The 22,507-nt window shown below is 41.9% G+C and overlaps 1 protein-coding gene across 3 annotated transcripts in view; it reads right to left on the minus strand.

Annotated features, from left to right (window-relative positions):
* MGAT4A (alpha-1,3-mannosyl-glycoprotein 4-beta-N-acetylglucosaminyltransferase A) overlaps positions 1-22,507 on the minus strand; it is a 125,802-nt gene that overhangs the window by 98,332 nt on the left and 4,963 nt on the right. For all 3 annotated transcript variants that reach the window (XM_075916644.1, XM_075916656.1, XM_006137401.4), the window contains exon 2: positions 19,682-19,992. In XM_075916644.1, the coding sequence (XP_075772759.1) occupies positions 19,682-19,775 (94 nt within the window). In that variant the 5' untranslated portion in view covers positions 19,776-19,992. The remainder of the gene's footprint in view (positions 1-19,681; positions 19,993-22,507) is intronic.

Here is a 22,507-nt window from a genome sequence, read left to right on the forward strand (position 1 = left end):
AAACATGAGAGAGCTAAGAGATATTATTCAAATTGCATCTTCCAATCAGTCACGCACCTTGCCGTCCCTAGGAACCATTTGTATCACAAATATATGACCTATATCACAACTGCAGTTCCTGCTAAGATGTGCACCTATATGGCCGGGCACAAAAAAATTTTTCCCCCCTCCCACCTCATCTGGAGAGCCATGCAACAGCTGCTTTGGCGGGTGAAGCCAGGTAAGAGACATGGTCAGGGAGCCGCAGTGAAGGAGGGGTGGGACCTGTCACGGCCACATGGCAGAGGGAGGGCCTGCTCTGGTGGCCGAGGCTGCCACATGGCATTGGGGAGGGGGGGCAGCGGCAGAGGACAGACGACCCAACTCCCGCAGCTGGGAACATGTGCATGTTAATAAATTGGGGGCCATGGTGACACACATACTAACCAGCATACATGACTGCATTATTGGTGCACAAGCCAAAACTCACTCTGATCATGGTTGGAAAATCTTAGCGGGAACACTGATCACCAGGGCTCACAAAGCAATGGCGAGCAACGCTCGCCAGCCGCGCGGTTCTGCGCATGCGCAGATCACTCTGCGCCAGCTCTTCCGGGTTGTAATCTACTCGCCCGTGGTGAGTAGATTACATTATTTGTCGAGCCCTGCTGATCACAACAGGAAGATTTACAAAGTTAGAACTTCTGAAAAATGAACTACAGTAGTTGTTGCTTTGACTGTTGATCATTGGACATCCTGGAGCAATCACAGATATCTTGCCATCACGGTACACCTAACTGGTGCTATATAGACACTATAGTCATTTCCTTTAACAGTAAATGAAGAGGCATTATGCTGACACTTTTGCAACATCCAAGAAATATTCTGAAGAATGAAATATTCAAAAAAGGTAACAATAATTAGTACTGACAGTGCACGTAATGACAACAGACAGTTATTTGCCTTTTAAAGACAATGTGCATCACTCAGTCTTCAGCTATACACAATAGTTTTGAAAAACTGCTGGCAAAATATGGAAAATTTGTTAGCCATTTCAAACACAGTCCAGCTAATAATACAGAGCTAGAAATGTAAGCAGTAAACAGATAGAAACAAGTTGAACAAGTAGTATTGAATGGACTGTGTTTTATTTTTGAGAGCAGTTAAATAAAATATAATAGAGAAAATAGTTTTTTTCTTCTGTACATTAGCACTAACTCATTTTCAATACTGTCTCAGGGGAACTCTGCTGAAAATAATTTTCCACTATGGTTCACCTTCCTAGCATAGAAAGGGCTTTTGTGACACTCATCTAACAGTTACAACACACAGAGTTATGTTAAAAAATTGTTGACATAATGCAAACATGTATCATCCATGTTTGTGCCTTGAAACTGCTTTAAGTTGATGTATGGCATGCTTGAAATGTCGGAAATGAACTGACATGGATGACTACTTCCCATGGGCTAATTAGCTACCTCACTACTGACTGAAATGAGCTACTTTTAGAACAAAGCCTTTTGAAGTAAGTTCCAGAGAATTATTAAATCTGAAGCAGAAGATTAATCAGCTATTGAAATAAACAAAGCAATATATAGTAAGTGTTAACAATATAGATGCTAAAAATAGATGTTCTTAAAGAAACTGCCTGGGATCAAATTTCATTAGGCATTCTGACTTGCCAGTTTTATCCTCTGGGCCTCAAGAGCTATAGCTATCCATAAATGTTGATCTGCATATTTTTATTACTTTAAAAAAAGGTTTTCAGTTTACTTCTTTCAAATTGACATCTGTTTTAAAATATTTTATTCTATTCATCTATGCAACTCAGGATAATTTTCCTGCCACATTTTTAGATACGTCAAAGCTATCAAATCTCTCTATTATCCTTCAAGAAGTGAAATAGTCACAAGTAGTTATGGAAAATGGCTGTTATACATCTCTATTTACTAACACATTCCCGATCACAAAACTGTTTCTCCATCAACCAAATACAATTATTTTCTGGTAGCAAAAACTTTTGAAAGAACGGAGTATTCTGAATCTTGCATATCTACAGAAAGCAGTGCAAGGCAGCTGAGCTAGAATGCCCCCACATCCAGTAATGTAAATGTAGCAGTTACTATTTATACTCTATAGCTGATTCTGAAGCTTCATAGCAAGTTTTCATTGTGGGCAAACCATTTGCCCAGGTCACACCTTGTCACTCTCTGAGAACAGCACAGAAGCTAGGGAAGTTACAAATATAGAAGTCAAACATAGCCCTATGGATTCACTAGAATAAACACAAGACCAAGCAATGTGCTGGCTATGAGGGCAGTGTCCTTTGGATATGAGTGTTTAGTTCAGCTTTATTTAGTAGATAAGTTCCTTATTAAAATAATGATTGGTCCAAACTGATGTGTCCTATGGTTCTAGAGAAAGAGCTGGTAGAGGTGCATTTGTTACCAGTAGAGACCACGGTATTTACATTTAACTATCCACTAAGTATTTTAAACTAGAATTCTGTCTCCATTAAAAAGTGAAGTTACTCACCTTGGTGCAGTAACTATCGTTCTTTGAGATGCGTGTCCCCGTGGGTGCTCTATTGTAGGTGCTGGGTTTGTCCCGGCGCCGCAGGATGGAGATCTTTCAAGCTGTAGTTGGTCGGACCGCACATGTGCGGGGGTGTCTCACGGCATTTGCATGATCCGGTTCCAACCAGTTCCTTGAACCCGCCACAGAATCTGAGACACAGAAAACAGACTCCAAAGTGGGGAGGTGAGTGGGTAGTGGAGCACCCACAGGGACACACATCTCAAAGAACAACAGTTACTGCACCAAGGTGAGTAACTTTGCTTTCTTCTTTGAGTGATGTCCCCGTGGGTGCTCCACTGTAGTTGACTGAGGAGCAGTACCCACCCATGAAAAAGAAGGTGGAATTCGGAGGCCCTTATCTGTTTATGGATGAAAGCACTGCAGATGTTACGGAAGTATCCAGAAGCCATCTACGCTGAATAGCGTAGTGTTTGGCAAATGTGTGGTAAAAGGCCCAGCTGGCTGCCCTACGGATATTGGAAAGGGGAACACCTCTAAGGAAAGCAGTGAAAGATGCCATGGCTCTCAGAGTGGGCTCTAGGACATTGTGGCAGTGGTACATTACTTATAGCATAGCACTGGGTTATGCAGTAAACAATAATGTTTGCTATTTTCTGGGATGATATAGGCTTACCTCTAAAGCGTTCAGCTAGGGAGTGTAGTAATCGGTCTGTCTTCCTAAAAGACTCAGTGTGTTCTATATAGAAGGCTAGGGCTCTACGGACGTCTAGCGCGTGGAGAGTTGCCTCACGTGGTAAGGCATGTGGTTTTGGGTAAAATGCAGGTAGAGCCACTGGTTCGTTAAGGTGGAAATCAGAACAAACCTTAGGGATAAAGGCTGGATGGTGTCTGAGGATCAGACTGTCATTGTTGAAAACGGTGTACGAAGGAACCACCGTAAGCGCTGAAAACTAACTCGTTCTACGTGCTGAGGTGAGGGTGAGAAGAAAGACCGATTTTGTCGTCAACGTCTGGAGAGGTATTGTGGCTAATGGCTCAAAAAGTGGTGCCATAAGAGTTCCAAGTATTAAGTCCAAGCTCTGCAATGGAGAGGGAGTACATAGAGGAGGGTTCAAGTTTATTAGCACCTTGAGAAATCTCTTTGTGAGAGGGTGAGCAAATAAAGAAACGTCATCAATTGGATGCTGAAAGGCTGTCATTGCTGCGAGATGGGCTCTTAGGGATGCTAAGGATAATCCTGTTTATTTCAGGTGCATCATATAGTCCGGATGGTGTGGATCGGGGCTGTCTGAGGATCCATATGATACTTGGAGCACCAAGAAGTGAACCTGTGCCATTTAGCAAGATAAGTAGATCATGTATTTTGTCTCCTACTGTGGATTAGGATGTCCTTGACCTGATCATAGCACAGAGTTTCGGACGAATTTAGCCAGCTAGGTACCACGCTGGGAGGTGAAGGGTACACAATTGCAGATGCAGGAGAGAGCCTTGGATCTGCATTAGCAAGTTCGGGATCAGTGGGAACGGATGCGGGGGATACACTGCTAAGCGTAGGAGGAATGGATACCAGCGCTGTCATGTCCATGCAGGTGCTAGTAATATTACTGTGGTCCTGTTGAGTTTGATTTTTGGAGGATCCTCAAGATAAGAGGTGTGGTGAAAAAACTTACATGAGGGGTCCGCTCTAGTCAAGGAGAAAGGCGTCTCCTAAAGAATTGCGACCGAGGCCCACTCTTGAACAATAAAGGTGACGTTTCATGTTGTTATCGGTGGCGACTAGGTCTATCAGAGGAGTACCACACCGGCGAAAGAGGGAATGGAGGACTCCGGGGTGGATCTCCCATTTGTGATCTAGCGCGAAATTCCTGCTGGGGGAATCGTGTTGCTGATGCCAGGTAAATAAGATTCCACAAGGGTTGTGCCATTGGCAATGCACCAGTTCCATAGTCGGACCGCCACTGCACACAGAGATCGGGAGCGTGCACCTCCCTGATGATTTATATAGTACATAGTTGCTATGTTGTCCGTGAGAATGCTCACTGTGCAGCTGCAGATGTGGGTGTGGAAATGTCTGCAAGCATTGGCAACTGATCTCAGCTCCAAGAGGTTTATGTGAAGTAAAGTCTCTTGGGGTGGCCATCGGCCTTGTATGGAGAGTTTGCTCATGTGAGCACCCCATCCGAAGAGGGGGGCATCTGTGGTAATATGGCAATGAGGTTGCAGTCGCTGAAAGTGAGTCCCTGACAATAAGTTCCCATCTTGGATCCACCAGTGGAGAGAAGATTTGACTGTGGAAGGAACGAGCACTGACCCGTGTATATTGTGCTTCACAGGATTGTAGATTGTAATCAGCCAGTATTGCAACAGACAAAAGTGCAGTCTGGCATAAAGGACGACTTATGTACTGGAGGCCACGTGACCCATAAGTTTGAGTACTGTGAGAACCTGTACTGAACGCTTGTAGAGGAGCTCGTCCTATAGTTCCTGTATTGCCCGAAATCTGCTGATGGGTAAGTATGCTCTTGCAGCCATGGAGTCAAGGCGAGCTCCTATAAACTCTAGATTTTGAGTAGGTTGAAATGTCAATTTGTCTTTGTTGATGAGGAGACCTAAGAGACGGAAAGTCTGGCCAGTAATCTGCAGCATTTCAGAAACTTCCACTGACGAACATCCTTTTATAAGGCAGTTGTCTAGGCAGGGATATATTACTACTCTTCTGCGTCGAAGGTGTGCAGCTACTACCGAAAGTGTTTTCATGAAAACTCTGGGTGCTGTGGAGAGGCCAAACAGTAGAACTCGATATTGAAAGTGGTCTGTACCAATTGTGAAGTGGAGAAATCTCCTTTATGCAGGATGATTTGTACTGTGAAAATAAGCGTCTTTCAGGTCAAAAGCAGCAAACCAGTCACCCTGTTCGAAGGCTGGTAGTATGGAGGCCAGTGTTACCATCTTGAAGCACTGTGTGCAGATATATTTTTTCAATTGACGGCGGTCCAGTATAGGTCTCCATTCGCCAGTGTTCTTTTGTATGAGAAATTGGCAGGAGTAGAACCCCCCCCCCTTACAACCGATGTGGTACTCTTTCTACTGCCCGTATATGCAGCAGGTGTGCAATTTCAGTACTTAGTAGGTCTTCATGAGAGGGGTTCCTGAAGAGGGACAGGGATGGTGGGGTTGTAGGAGGAATAGAGCAGAATGGAATGGTGTATTTGGATTGAATTATCTCCAAAACCCACTTGCGGTGGTAATGTCGGCCCACTGATGATAAAAAGGGCCACAGATGATGATGAAAGATGTGGGTAGAGTCATCTGGTTATATGGACGGGACTGTCTGCTTACTCTTGACCAAGGCATCAAACCTGCTGCTTGTTGCCAGGCTGTGTCTGCGAATGATTATTGAGGTTACGACATCTCAGAAGTCTCTGGAGTTGGCATGGTTGGTCAAAAGGGTGGTGTTGGTGTTGCCATTGCTGTCTCACGTGCGAGTAGTCACAGCATCTTTGAAAAGGTATATAGCGCTTCCTCCTATATGGTGGGGGGGGGGGGTTTACATTCCCAAAGATCGAAGGGCTGTCCTAGAATCTTTACTGGAATGGAGTATCTGTCTTTTCTCCGAATAGTTTGTCTGTCTCATATGGTAAGTTTTCTACTTTCATTTGCAGATCCCTGGGGACTCCTGCAGATTGAAGAAAGGAAGCCCTCCTCATAACTACAGCCGAACTGCAGTGTCTGCCACATCCATGGCAATTTGCAAGCTGGCCCGCATGGATGCATAGCCCTCTTGTACGATGGACTTCAGCAGTGGTCTTTTGGATTCCGGGAGTGCCCCCATGTGAGCCATCAGTTTGGAGTAATTATCGAAGTTATGGTTCGATAAATGCTCTATATAATTGGCTATTCTGAGGAGCAGGGTTGAAGAAGTATAAACTTTTCTCCCAAATAAATCAAGTCTCTTGGACTCTCTGGTTGCTGCGTTGTCCTTGTATTGAGGTGCCTTTTCTCTTTAGTGTGCTGCATCAACTACAAGGGAGTTAGGCTGAGGGTGAGTGGGAAAAAAATTAAGACCCTTTAGGGGGTACAAAGTACTTTTTGTCTACCTGTTTATTAGTAGGGAGGGCAGATGCTGGAGTTTGCCAGAGGTCATTGGCAACCTCAAGTATGGCCTCATCTAAAGGCGTAGCACTCTGGGTGGTCTTAAGGAGACAATGGTGCTTCTTCTTTATTTCTGTTAGCTGTACCTCCTGGGAAACCGCCACTCTCTTGAAGTGTGGAACAGCCTTAGGTCATCCCGAGAGGGGGTGGAAAATGTCCCTGGGGACAACTGCCTCATCTGGCAAGGACTGGTCTATGGGAGACACCTCGGGTGACTGTGCCTCTGTTGTCATGAGTCATTCCTCTTCTTGATCAGGAGGGGGAGGTTGGGGCGGCAGTGGCTCATGATCCAGAAACGGGGGCGCCAAAAAAGGAGAGTGTCTCGATAAAGAATAGCCCACAGTAGATCTTGGTGGAGATCTGGGCGAATAATAGTGATGGCGATGGTGAGGTGAATAATCCCTATGGTAATCATGGCGCTCATAATAATCACAATGATAGTACGAGGATCATGAAGGTGAACGCCTGTAGGGGTGATACCTTCTGTAGTCATGTCAAGAAAATGATCTCGGTGAGTGTAACGATGGGGAAGGAGAATAGGATCTTCTCGGAGGTGGTGATGGAGAAGCCAAGAATTGACGGTAGTATTTGCGAGTATCCCTTGGTGGAGTAAGGAAGGGAAATGGGAGCCTATCCGGAGATGTGTACCTCTCAGACAACCAGAGCTATCTTCTGCTGGATGGTGGCAGTGGAGAAGGCGACGGCACCAGTGAAAACATTAAAGGTGGAGAATTGGGGCGGTGCCAAAGCCAGCGCTGCTTGTTCAGGTGGTGATCTCTCTGGTGCCAAGCATGACTCCGAGGATGTCGAAGCGGCATGTATTGATGCCGACTGGGCACGCGGCTCCGCTGCAAACAGACGGTGCCGATGGCTTCAGAACAGAGACCGCCGGTGCCGCTGCTATTGAAGGCGAAGCCAAATGGCATGAAGTTGCCAGCAGGTCAATCTTTTTGGCTCTGCCTCTCTCTGATAGAGGCAGCAAGGAGTGTGAGGAAGCGACTAGTCAAATTCCTACTAGACTCCCCAATAAGCATTTGCTTATTAGGTAGTTGACTAGTTGCTTACATCCCTAATGTCCACCACTGACAGAAATACAAAATCTAGCTATGAGTGCTCTGTTAATCAGCTGGGTGGCATTTTAATTTGTCCTGAGCAGTTGCTCAAGCGCACAGCTTACAGGGAACACTGGTGGAAGGATGGCAGTAAATACTTTTACTCTTCCATTCACAAAGCTTCAGATTTGGGGATAGATTCCTATACATCTTAAGTTACAAGATTTTTCAAACCTAGACTTTAAAAGGAAACAATTTTAACATCTAACTTTTTTTTTTTTTACACTATTTCCCCCCTTTTTTACACTTTAAAATGATCTTGGTCAATGAGTATAGTCCAATAACTCTTGTTTTTTGTTTTCTACCTCTACCCAACTTTGTGGTTTGAATGCATCAGCACAGTACTGAAACGTCCTAGCCGAAAACTTTGGAGTTTGAATTTACAAGGTTCTAAATACCTTCAACTCTCATTTTAAGGAAATAAATTAAAGCAACAAAATTAATTTCACGGAATCTTTTAAAATTGCTTTAATAAAATCATTTCTAATAAGAGGTGGTTACACATCTCTAATACAAAATCTAAAATTTTAGACTGGAATATCTTAAAAAAATCCTAGCAAAAACTGTCCTTCTACCGCATCATGAAACAAAGGAATAACCATAGAGTATAAAAATAGGATATGTCCTTACAAAATGTACAATTTTCTCAGAGAATTCTAAAACAGTCACAATTTCATTGACCTAGAAGAAAAGGAAATGAAGGGAAAGAGGTGAAATGGCTTGATTTATCATATATGCTGAACTAGTTGTCACCGTGAATGTCCATACTGATTTGGCACACTTTTCATACTTTATTTGTAAAAGCACAACATAGAAACTTGAGGTTATAAATTATTTCACTTGATAATTCAACATACTAAAAATATTATGACTGGCAGTCCAAAAAAAATGGCGTTGTTTTTAAATATCACATAAAGAAGTTTTTCGAGATGATTAGCAGTTATTCCTTGTTCAAATTGCAAGGATGACTTGATTTTCTTGTTGTCTAAGTGGAGCTGTTGTGTCTCCACTTTAAAGGATATACACAGAGCCTTGCAAATTTGCAGATATCTGTGTCTCATTTTTGTGGCTGCAGATACAAATTCTGTATTCATGCAGGGGTCTAGATATACAGTAAGTAACTTCACATACTAATCATTCTTTAACAATAACTTAGGGGGCTGCGCCCGCTGCTCACTACACTCGCCAAGTTCCCCTCCCCCCCCCCCCCGGCGGCTTTCACGGTCAGAGAGCATGATGATGTAATTCTGTTGCCAAGCAGGGAAAACCATTTTAGGGAGAGAGAGAGAGAGAGATTAAAAGGACCTAAATGAAACAAGTTCATAAGTTTTGCTTTCAAGAACAGATGTAAAAATATAGCAGTCAGTTTTTCAATTCACATAAAGAAAACAAAGTAAGCACTCAAGTAAGATGGGAAAAATTCTAGTATTCAAATCCAAATTTAGGAACATGTCCTTGGCTCAAAATCCTTCTGCATGGACTTCAAAATATATACATTTCACAAAGGATTTCCTGACACTAGTCAAGCAGCATTTTTAAAAAACAACAGGCATGTAGCTTTCCTTTATAATAATAATAAGACTTTTAAATTGCACTTTGCATCCATACCCAAATCACTTAAAGAAAAGTGACAATAATCATTATCCTCATTTTCAGCTGGAGGCACAGCTCCCACACGTGGTGCAGATTAGGTTCTGCCCACTAATTTCAAATAAAATGGAAGCCTCATAGAACTGCAAGACACATACAAGAATTTTCAGTTACAATCAATTCTAAGAGTAGTTTCTCCACTATAATTACACATAGAACGGGCAAGTGAAATCAAAATTTAAAATCATGATGCATGTTATCACTTACACAATTTCTAATTGTTTTTGAAGTTTTTTGTGCAGAGGAAGCTGCCAGTTCAACCCTTCTTTCCTTAACAAGTGGTAACTGTTCTTCAGATAATGAGCTGCATTTATATTCTGCTCATGACTGAAATGAAGATTACACTAAAAGCATTTTTAAATATGTTCTCAAAAAAGAAAGATCCTATGAAATAAGGAGACCCTAGTTACCTTCTAAATAAGTAAAGTAACAACAAGCTACAGTGACAGAGATGCAGCTGTGTTAGTCTGGTCTAGCTGAGACAAAAGGCAGGACTATGTAGCACTTTAAAGACTAACAAGATGGTTTATTAGGTGATGAGCTTTCGTGGGCCAAACCCACTTCCTCAGATCAATATGTGGAAGAAAACTGGCATGACCATATATTGTATCACTTTGGTATATATGGTCATGCCAATTTTCTTCCACATATTAATCTGAGGAAGTGGGTCTGGCCCACGAAAGCTCATCACCTAATCAACCATTTTGTTAGTATTTAAAGTGTTGCATAGTCCTGTCTTTTGTTTCAACGAGCTACAGGGTTGAACCTCTCTAAACTGGGACTCTCAAACAATGGATGTCGTTGAACCAGAAAGACTCAGTGGAGGGCCAGATGCAGGACCCCTGGGGGGTCCAGGAACCCCGCCAGATAGGCTGCAGGGAAGTCATCACTTGGAAGTCCTATCATGGGCATCCAGCTGAGCTGGTGGCAAGGTAGCAGGAACACCAGAAGACTCCAGTGGGGCAGCAGTCTGCTGTGGTGGGACCGGGAACCCTGGTGGTGGGGCACAAGTGGGGCCAGGAGCCCCAGCAGTGGGACCATGGCTTGCCGCAGAAGAACTGGCGGGGCTAGGAGCCCCAACACCAGGGCTAGTGCTGCCCCAATAGGGCTGGCTGAATTCTGAACCCCAAAGGGTGACCAGAGATCTGCCACGTGGGGGCTGGAGTCCTGGCAGCAGGACTCTGGGCTGGCAGGGCCAGTGTTGCTACAGCAGGGTTGGTGGGGCTGCGAACACAGGCTGCGATGCAGTGGGTTGCGGCAGCAGAGCTGAGAGCTCCAGTGGTGGGACCATGGGCTGCAGTGGCAGGGCAGTGGCGCTAGTGGCAGGTTGGGAGTCGGCCAGCAGGCCAGGAATGGAGCTGTGCTAGGGGAAGCTGGTGGCAGGAGGGCCAGAAATGACCTCCCCGGTCTAACAAAATCCCTCCTTTGGGACCACTCTGGTACCGGATCAAGGTGGTCCCACCCATACTTTTTATTTTACTTCCAAAATTCTGATAATTCTTCAAGTATTGTACTAGTTATTTACACCAGGATACAATCAATGGAGAATTTTTTTAAAAAAGCTTATGAACCTTATCTATTGAGGATGAATACAGGAAGTAACACAGACACACTAGGAGTACATCTACACTGCAAGGCTATTTTGGGATACCAGAGGTATCCTGAAATAGCTATCCCGCATCTACACAAGCCGCCCATTATTTTAAAATATTTTCTGAAATAATAACTTGTTCCACAAGTGTTAAGGAATGTCTCAAAATAGCACATTATTTCAAAATTTGATGCTGTATAGACATGCCAAATATAAAAATAAGATAGGCAATTTGTGTGGTGCAAATTGCCTATCCTATTTCAAATTTGGGCATGTCTACACAGCACCCTAAACACCTGATAACTGTGAGCAACAATCCTCCTGAACCAAAGATAAAAACAGTTTACTTGGAGTGTAGATGAGATAAATCCTTGGTCAGCACCACTCCGGAAAATGCCAAATCTTCACCACAGATTAGTTTTATGAGGAGCAATCCCATTGCAGGCACATCTCCTTTTCCTGGCACAACCAAACTCTTATGTTGTTTTAAGTTATGGTGAAAGGAAGCTGTATACCAAATATGGTGGTACTAGCTCATACAGCTTCAGGGAATAGCCGAGTTAGTCTGTACAGGATAAACTTAAAAAACAACAAATGGTCTGGTAGCACTGTAAAGACTAACAAAACATGTAGATGGTATCATGAGCTTTCGTGGGCACAAACCACTTCTTCAGATGACCGGAGTCAGTCTATAAAAAGCTACCAGACCATTTGTTGTTTTTTTCTGTAACAGACTAACTCGGCTACCCCCTGAAGCTCTTTAAAACATATAGTAGATTATACCAGAAATCTGACAGTGTTGAAACAGACACAGCGTTTAAAATAGCCTAATGCTAGTAATGGCACAGGTGCCAACTCTATCAAGGAGTGTTTAATTTTTACAGTTGATAGAATTACTCGGAACAGGTTTTACTCTCTCCTGATGTGACTTATTTTCTACGCACTTCTATATATTCACAGTACAAAACAGAAAGGACATGAATTTTATAACACCTCAGCTCTATCTCATTAATGAAAAACATGGTGGGCCAACCATTTGTAGGAGATACTACCATTGTAACAAAACATAAGAAAATCCGGACTCCTACTAAGGAGCTCACGTCAAGAGAAGAATATGGTTCTCTCTCTGTGCCTTGGCTACAACCAATAATGAAAATTAAGTACATGCTTTATGTGGAAAGAATTCTTGCAGCTTAAATGTTGCCAATTTAGTTCTTTATTGCATTGTAGGTTGATTTTTTATTATTATTTTTAAAAATAATTCTAATATTTGATTTTTTCCTTCTGACTACTAACATAACCAGTGTTTGTACTTGTTACTCAGTGGACTGTGCTAACCTGTACTCTAATATCTTTCAATTTTTTTGGTCTAAACCCTGGTTATTTGGTTTGTACCATATTCTCAATGTCAAGAAATAATATTGATTATATTAGATTTTCTCTTCACAGAAGAGATAGTGAAACAAAAAAATTTTCATATTCCAAAACCACATGTTGAATGAGTTCCAGCATAAATACCCAATACCTTTGATCCTCAGAGATTAGCAAGAATTAAGGTTTCAGTTAATTTAATATTCTCCCTTAAAAAAAAAACTAGTACAAAAGAAAAGGTGATATAATCTGTAGCAGAAACTGTTTTTTTCCCCAATATATTACACTATTTTAAGTCTCACTGCAAATCATGGTCTTTCTTTTGATCACTATTACCATATCATACCCATGTGTGTATTCAGATCATTATCACAATTTTAAAATTTCAAAATTGAAAAAATATCTTTAATTTAAAAACCAACACACACACAGGACTACATGGAAAATACACAATGATTTCATTCATCATGATGCACAAAATGAAATTCCCCCCAATTAATTTTCTGAGCAAGGCAAACTTAGCAAGTTATTTTACAGTATCATAAAGAATTAAAGTATTCTTATTGTTCATTAATATGCAGGTTTTAATTAATTATCTGACTAGGATATTACTAGGGGATGGTGCCCCCTTCTCACTACACTTGCCAACCCCCATTTCCAGGGGTAGGTAGCACCAGCTTTCCCCCCTCCAGCCACCGGTGGGGGCAAATCTAGGCTGGTATGGCTCCCTCCCTCAGGTGGCTGCAGGGGGGGGGGGGGGGGAGAGGGAGGAGAGTAAGGGGGGGCAGACCTAGGCTATAGAGGCTGCAGCTAGCCCAGCTCTCTCCCTCCAGTTAGGGGTTGGGTAGGACTGAGGCTGAATAGTAAAAACACTATTTTTCTTATAGGAAAACCAGTGGTCACGTCTGCACTACATGCTTCTTGCCCAAGAGCACGTCCACACCTCAAAGCACATCGCAAAAGTGATGTGCTTTTGTGCAAGAGAGTGTCCACACTGCATGGATGCTCTTGCACAAGAAAGCTCAGATGGCTATTCACAGAATGGCCATAAGAGCACCTGTGCTTTTTCCCCCCCACAGAAACCCCTCTGGAGCATCCATACTTGCCTTTTTGCACAAGAACTCTTGCACAAAAGGGAGTTATGCCTCGTAAAAGAAGGTTTACCTATTGCAGAAAAAGCCCTCTGTTCTGCCGTTTTACTCTTGATTTCTTTGCGCAAAAGCACATTTGAGGTGCGGACACTCCGTGGGTTTTTGCGCAAAAACAGCTGTTTTTGAGCAAAAACCTTGCAGTGTAGATGTAGCCAGTGTGTATACATACACAAATCAATCAATGTAATATCACGCATGCTCCCTTCCACCTCATCACTTTCAAACATATAACAAGATCAATCAGCATTTTAAATTTCTTCTAATAAATACAACATTTTGCACATCAGAAACATAATACCATCTTTCTAGCACTCAACAAATATTTACCATTTGTGACTGATCCAGACTAGCTGGCTGTCACACTCTAATGAAGGGCAGATATACAGGACACTGGATAAACAGTTTATATTCCCTGAATAAACCCTCAGAGTCTACTGCCACATAACTAAAGCTGGCAGACACTTGAGGTTTGTTAGTAGCTGGCATGAAGGAGCAGGCTAATCAGACCCCTGCAGCCAATTAAACCCTGGGGCAGTTGCTTTAAAAGGTTTTCCCCGGAAAGGAAGGGGAAGGAAAAGAGGAAGTGTGTTTGTAGAAACTCCATCTGAATTATGCTACTATTATAGAAAATATTTTTGTGAAGGCCCTTGGTATAGTTGTTAGATCAAATGGGACTACAGATATATTGGTAGGGATCAGAACCTACCACAAATCTTAGGAATCTTTTGTGGGAAGGGTGAATATCAATATGAAAGTATTCATCTTCCATCTCAAGAACTGCAAATCATATGCCTTTTTAGGGAGGCTATAATCAATGCCAATGTAGCCATGCAAAATTTTAGCTTGTGAATAAAGAAACTGAGTTGACAAGTCGAAAACAGATTACCAGTCTGCTTATTCAAAATAAATCCCTTTGATGCTGAAGAGGTGGACTCTATTTCTCCCTATTAGAATTTCTCCATCTCCTGAAAGCAGATTTCCTCATGTGAGTGGTAGCCATTAGAGATGTAACAGTGTAACCTTCTACACAGTTAACTGAGCCTGGGCACATTGGCTAACATGTAGTTTACATGCAGCCCCCTCAATCCTTCCACACTGCTGGTGGGGGAAAGCCGGTATGTGTGGGGAGCCAGTTTTTAAGCTGGTTTCTCACATGCACCAGTTCCTGTTGAACTGTTTTCACCATTCACCACACACACACACACACACACACACACACACACACACACACACACACACACACACACACACACACACACACACACTCCTTCCCCTCACTGTTGCCTCTGATACAGAGGCAGCAGCGTAGGGTGGCAGGCAGAAGCCGTTTGCCTCTCCCCCTCCGTTACTGCTAAAATTTTCAGCAGAATTGGGCTTCTTTCATTTGGAAAAGAGAGGATTGAGGGGGGACACAATAGCGGCTTTCAAAGACCTAAAGGGGTGTTACAAGGAGGAGACACAAAAATTATTCTCCTTATTATCTGATGATATGACAAGAAGCAATTGACTTAAATTGCAGCATTGGAGGTTTACATTGGATATTAGGAAAAGCTTCCTAACTATCAGGGTAGTTAAGCACTGGAATAAATTGCCAAAGAAAGTTGTGGAATCTCCATAATTAGAGACACTGAAGAACAGGTTAGATAAACATCCACCAGGAACGATCTAGATAGTGCTTGGTCCTGTTGTGACCTCTCGAAGTGCCTTCAGGTTCTAGTATTCTATGATTCCAAGAAAACTTTGGAAAGTATCTGCCAAAACAGCTCTTGGAATTAGATGGAAATGGCACCAGCTTTGGTTCAAAGCTCCTGAGCATCTAGTTAAAAGCATCTTTGATCATCAGGGTGGATGGGGCTGCACATCTTAATTTTTGTACCTTCTGACATTTAATATGGTGGCTCATAAGAGCTCTGATGGTAGAACTACTACAGTAAAGGTCTCTGCTTGTAAGGCTACTTATGGTCAGGGATATAAAATCCTGGTTAACCGATTAAGTGGGATCCTGTTCCTATCCCCGGCTTCTGCTCCCAGCAGGCCACAGGCAGGTGGTTGTCCAAGTAAGTACCCGTTAACTAGTACTTGGTAAATATCACCCAGTAAGGGTGATGCTTACTGAGTAACCAGTTACCCATTCACATCTCTACTTATGGTATCTACCCCTTTGCGGGTGTATACCATAAAGAATTTGGAAACTATGCATATGCGTCTGATAGCCCAAATTAAGGCCAATATGAGCGATCGCATTATGTTAGGAGGATCCCTAAGGCTTATGGACAAGACTCTTGCCACCCTGAGTCAAGGCTGTTTCACACACTGGCACTGCAACTGCAGAAGATGTGGGCCCACAAGAGGCCTTAAAATACCTTGCCACTAAAGGCTTCTGTTTAAGAACTCCCCAACATTATAGACTCCCTCGCTGCTGTCACCCAAATGCAAAAACCCCTTTAAGCCAAGAAGAAGCACTTGGGAACATCTCCCTGTAAGTAACCCCAAGCTCTTAACTCTCTCTTTGGAGAGAGCTTGGAAGCAAACCGTAATCTCTTAATAGCTGACCTTCAGTTTAGGCACATGGACACAGACCCTCCTGTTTTCTCCTAGGACACAGGAAACAGTCTTAAAAAGCTAATGTTATTAATAAAACAAAGAAAGATATACCCTTCTCATCCATCCTTCATACCCTGCCCGGGCTCAACTCCTTCAGTGGAGGGAAAAGTGGTCCCTAAGGTGATCCTTACTAAATTAAATCAAATTACTCCTAGAATATAGCACCTGCCCAGTTTTCCAATAAATCTCAATAATACTGCAAAAATGTATATTTAAGAGTTTTGGGACAAATGACTAGCACTCTTGGTAAGGCACCACAAAAACCACAAGTAAGAAGGAGTCTCAGCAAAAAAAGTAATTTTTTGCATAGTGTTTTTCCATTTATATATTTTACAAATAGCATACTGGCTATATTACTATGACTACACACAACATCAATTGGGGATAACCATTACATGCATACATAATTTAGATTTGTGTATTTAGATGCATAGGTATTCTAATGGACTAACTGAATGATGGATCAATAGACTGGAGGAAAGCATTTAGTGAAATGAAAAGGCCTTTCTTAAGCAGAAAACGCAGTAACTCAGTGACAACGTCAGCATCTTAAAACTAGAGTAGTTGGATGTGGCACCAGTATAAAAAGCTGTCAAAACGTCCATGTTTTGAAATTCTCATTATATAAGAATCAAACCATTTCTTAAATTACAAAAAAAACCACAACAACAAAATGCTATGCACCCACTAAGGTTATATAAAGAACTACTACAAAAAAATGTCATGTCAATTTAAGATTAAATTAGGTGTGAGAAGAAACTCTGTCTTGTGTAACAGTCTGAAACAATATGAGAAAGCTCAGCTAATGAGACATAGCACAGATTAACACATATGCCCCCACTTCAAACTACATTACAAGTTCAAGAATCAATCAGCATGTAACTCACTATTTGGTATCCAAACAAAATACAAGCACTGCATTTTGAGGTATTTAAATTATTTAAGCTGTAAGGGTATTTTAATGACATTTCATGGTTATTGTGCATTCCTGACATTCAAATCAAATCACCCATTTTACAAGTAAAAAGCATCCTTATAAACTCAACCTAAGATCTAAACTCTGGCTCAGGTTACCCTACCAACAATAAAAAGTCTGCAAATCAAACTCTGCCCTCAGTTACATTTGAGCACCTTTCTTATGTTAAGATACTGACTGTCCTTAGTTAGACTTGTGCAGTATGATTGCCTTCAGGGACTACACAGATTTGTTTGAAAGAATGTGGGTTATAAAGTTAGAACCTAATTTTGGTAATAGTGTGCAAGTCAGAAAATCTCACTCTCAATTTGGCTCTATATGTGGACAACAAAAGAAATAGTATCAAAGAAATGGAAATTCTTTATCATAGACAATGGTGTTACCTGCCAGTATGTGTGAGCAAGTACAATTCTCTGACAAAAACTAATAAATCAATCTTTTTAGGCAGTATCTATAAACTTTGGGACTAACTATCTGCAACATACAGCACATACTGAATGGATCTGCAGCAACGGGGTTCCCAAATCACTTGGAAGAAACACACAACATGCACATTCCTATTTCGGCACCTGTCCTTGCCACAGAGTACATCAATAGAATGAGCTACTTTTCTATGGTTAAGCACTAGGTGGTTCACCAGGGATACTCTACTTCAAGGGTGGCCAACCCATTTAACAAAGAGAGCCAAAACAGCAGCGGAAAAAATGCGAAGAGACACACCAGAACTGTCAAGAAAAAAGGCCCCACAACAGAATTGTTGAGCAAAACCAAAAACTTTTAAAAAAGGTTTTTTTAAAAGAGAAGGCTGCCCCTTTAAGACCGCCGCCATCTTGAAAACCCTGCAGCTCCGACCCAGTAAGCACAGGGAAGCCGAGGGGAGAGAGGGAAGAGTCGACGAGGGCAGTTGGGGCGGAGGGCCACATGAGCCGCACTTTTGGGGGGGCAAGAGCCGCACGTGGCTCAAGAGGTGCGGGTTGGCCATGGCTTCTCTACTTGCATCAGTGTGGGTTTCTCAGAAAAGGTGTATAACATCTTTAAGAACCCAAAACTGTTCAGAAGATTGCAATCACATTCTCTCTCAACCAATGAATTACCACTGGCAATACTGAAATGCCAGTAGTGATCCTTCAGGACCCAACATACCCCTTGCCATAAGCTATACACAAGCCACCTTGATAGTACAAATGAAAGTCAACTATTGGCAGAGCAGGTGCAGAAATACAGGTATCAGAACTTTCAGGTAGATTGCATTCCATATCCCCAATGACCCAGTGGCCGCCATGCTGCCACTGTCAGGGTGCTGGGCCTGCGTCCCCCTGACACTCCTCTCCTCAGGTGGCAGGTTTCCCCCTGGTGGGGCAAAACCCGTGCTCCTGTTGGCTCTCCACCAGCAAGGAGACCCGGACCCTTGCCCTGCTGGGACCAGATGGAGCTTTAAACTGTTGTTGAACTGCCTGTGGTAAGCTTTTGTCTGTCTGCCCCACCCTAACCCTTGCTTATCTGGCCTTATAAACTGCTTGTTCAGGCTGCGCCCCAGGCTGGTCCCTTAACTGTTGATCTGTGGCTCTGCCTGAATTGAAGGCCAGGTCTTATAAACTGTCTCTCAGCCTACTGAGAGGCTTAAGTCCCTGACTGTTTAAAGTGCTTATTTAGTGCCCGCCCTGACCAACGGTGCGGCCATTATAAATTGTTGCTTGGCCTACAGCTAAGCCCGAGACGGGCCAGGCAAACTGTTTACTGACTGTGACATTGCAACAGGGCAGTATAGGGAGTCGGCATGGCCTCCCGCTGATGTGGATCCTTTACACACCAATGCCCTTCATTGAGAAAAAGTCTGTTTTAGCAGGTTCAATCAGAACAAAATTAATCTGATCTTTTAAAAAATGGTTTACACATTTTAAAGTGACTGAGAACAGTAATATAATCCTGAAAGTGTAAGTTTTGTAAAATCTAATATACACACACACGTCACTAATTTCATCTTTATATTACTCAAAAATGTATGTGTCATGTGAAGAGGTCAAACTGGAAATATTTTACATTTCCCTTAAAAAGCAAGACAGAAGGAGAAAAAAAAATCTCTCAAAAGATGTTGAATGGCAGTTTGCCATTTCGATCATCAAATCATTAGGAAAAAAATAGAATGTGGCACCAAAAAGTAATGTTTATATTCTCAAGCTTGGCCCACTAGGCAACTGTCACAGGAAAAATTAGAGAGAGCATCTGTTACTCCTGCAAATGTGCAATGGAGATAAGCTATTCACCTCCCTAAAATAGCCCTTCCCCTAAGAAAAAAAAAAAAGTATTTTGTTTCTCTCCACAGAAATGTGTTTTCAAACAAAAATAACAGGCATTCCTCCAGGTTGATTTTCTGACTGCAAGAACAGATGTATATTTCTCATCAAAATAGTACTCTTGAGCAAAAGTAGTCAACATTCAGTTTACAGCTTACTAGTATTAAAGCATCTGGGGGAAAAACAGCATATGTTGCATCATTCACTACTCCTTCACTCATATCTAGAGTTCAGTTCCTTTTGCTTCACAAAACATGTCTTACCTTTACCATTTTGCCATGCAGTGTACCACGACAAACTGAGAAAAGAAGTGATGAAAACTAATACGGTGGCCACAGTTCCATTTCGGAGCCTCATCTCATTTCAACATCACACTTGTTTATATGGTACTTGCAATTCGGATTTATCACTTGAAGTTGTTGTGCTGAAGACAGTTTATTCCACCACCAGCATCACTTTCTTATTATCTCATTTGAAAAGCTCTGTAAAACCAGTCCAGAAGTTACATCACTTCAAACTTCTACTCGACTCACTCAAAAGCCTTCATAAAATAAGCTTCTTTATGCTTCTACTCCTGTTTACAAAGAGAACAAAATCGATCAGGTAGAGACACAAAAATACATTCATAAGCAGTTGCACCTCTATATCAAAACACATAATAGAAACACCATAAATACTACAATGCTTTTTAAAAGGGGGATAAAATGTAATATGGAACAAACTCAATCTCCTTTTCTGTCCCCCATTTTTGGGTGCTTACTTCAAACCTGACTTCTAGTTCACATACTAATTTGTCCTTTCCATTAAAAAGCTTGGTTTTTGAAAAGTTGCAGTTAACACATTGTTTGCATGCCATAAATGTCTATAACATTAGTATTTGTTATGGCAGTATCAAATGGCCCAAACAGGACTAATCCTCATAATTCAAGGAGCTGCACAGGTGAATAGTACAACAGAAATAAGCTCTTAGAGAAAAAGGCCTCAATCCTGTAATGCACTGCATATAGATAACTAGTGAGCTGCACAGGGTGCCACTGAAATCAACAAGACTGTGCAAGAACAGTAGTGCACCTGTGAACAATGAATTGAAGGATTACAGAAAAAGGCCTCAATCCTGTAATGCACTGCATATAGATAACTAGTGAGTTGCACAGGGTGCCACTGAAATCAACAAAACTGTGCAAGTACAGTGGTGCACCTGTGAACAGTGAATTGAAGGATTAGAGCTCTAAGTTAGCAATGTAGCATTTTAATTAACTTTCCTGAGTCATTATCAGCTGCATAGAAACCCAAAATATTGTCATCTGTGCATCTCACTTACACTATACCAGAATCAATTCTATACCATTCAGTCCAGTGCAGGGAAGTGCTCTTCAGTCTACACCAGCTAACAGCAGGAATCAGCTGAGAATACTACACTCTAGCCATAACCTACCTGTCACCCCACCACAACCTTTCACACCAGAGTATAGTGAAGGTACTAGCTTTGCCAGTATTGCCGCAGACAATAACTCCATTTACTGGGAAATTCTAAGCACTGAGCAAATCAAAGGACCCAAAACATGCCAATGTCTGATTTTTTGTAGTAGCAGAGAAAGCTGGAGGACTTTCCTCATACCACATTACATAATTATGAAATGGCATAAACAGGAAGCCTACATACCGGATACTGTTTTTTTAAGGTATTGCCCATATTTCTATTTCAAATTCCATCCTTACAGACATTTGCTACTCAGCTGTCGATAACTGAAAAATGTAAGTCGACAGAAATTAAGAATTGATAATTTATTTCTCATTCTAACAGGTCATTTATCATTGACCCAAAGGAAAAATCTTATTACACCTACACCTAAAGACCCCAATTAAGTGGGGTCCTATTGTGTCAATGGCTGTAAAAACACATAGTAAGAGAAAGATCCTTAAGCAGAGAGCTTACCACTGAGCAAGATGTACCAAGAGAAGGGGTGGAAAATAAGTGCCCCCTGGGCCAGATGCAGGCCACCAGGGTTAGCCCCTTGCAGGCCACCAGCTGCTTTATTTACCTGTGAGTCTGCAGGTACACCGGCTAGCAGCTCCCACTGGCCACATTTCACCATTCCCAGCCCGTGGGAGCTGCAGGAAGCAGTCAGTGGCCGGGCTTGTGACCAAAAATATGTCACAATGGAGGGAAGAAAGTAACATTTATAAGCATCATTATGGAGACTAGAACCAAACAATTTTCAGTTTACAGAACTTTTCTTAATAGTATAAAAATATTAATATCAAAACACCCTCACAATCTTTTTCACTTGGTAATTTACAATTAGTATAATGGTTGTAGTGATCCTGAGGAAATTTAAGAACAGACTCGGGCAGTTGCTTTACATGTTAGTTCAGAGAGAGCATTCCATGTGTAAGGAGCATCATGAAGGTAATTGTGGAAGAAATGAATAAATGTGATAAAGATTGACACAGAGAGCACCTGGCATAATGCAGTAAGATATAAGACTAGATAAATAAAAAGGGCAGAGTTGTGAAGGGCACTGTAACAGAGACAAGAAGACTGAATTTCATGTGAAGGAAGAGAGAAAGAACGAGAACAGAGTCAAAAAAAGGACTGACATGGTTTGAATTATAGATCAGGAAAAATTATTTTACCATCTCCATTTTAAACATTCTGAAGGAGACAAGATGAACATAAGGAAGGTCAGAGAGTAGGTTGCAGGAGTCAAGTCAGAAGATGAAGGCCTAAATGAGAGTTAAAGTAGCATGGACAGAGAGAAAAGACTGATCTTGGAAGGGTTAAGGGGAAAAAAGCAGTGAGATTTGTATATGGCTTGGATGTGTAAGATTAGAAAGGAGGAGGAATAAAAAATGACTACTAGATGACAGGCCTAACTGACAGGGAGGTTAATAATGTCAACAATGCTGACAGTAACAGTGTTAGGTTGATTTTACTGTGATTATAAATCTGAAATAATATCTAGTGGTCCCAATTAGGACTGGGTTCCCACTGTTCTGTACAAACTCATAGAAGACACTGTCATTGCCTTAAGAGTTTTTAGGAGGCAAGACACATATATAAACATTTCAAACAGCAGCAGTGGAAA

Source organism: Pelodiscus sinensis, chromosome 1 (genome assembly GCF_049634645.1).
Source record: "Pelodiscus sinensis isolate JC-2024 chromosome 1, ASM4963464v1, whole genome shotgun sequence".
NCBI classification, from domain to species: Eukaryota; Metazoa; Chordata; order Testudines; family Trionychidae; genus Pelodiscus; species Pelodiscus sinensis.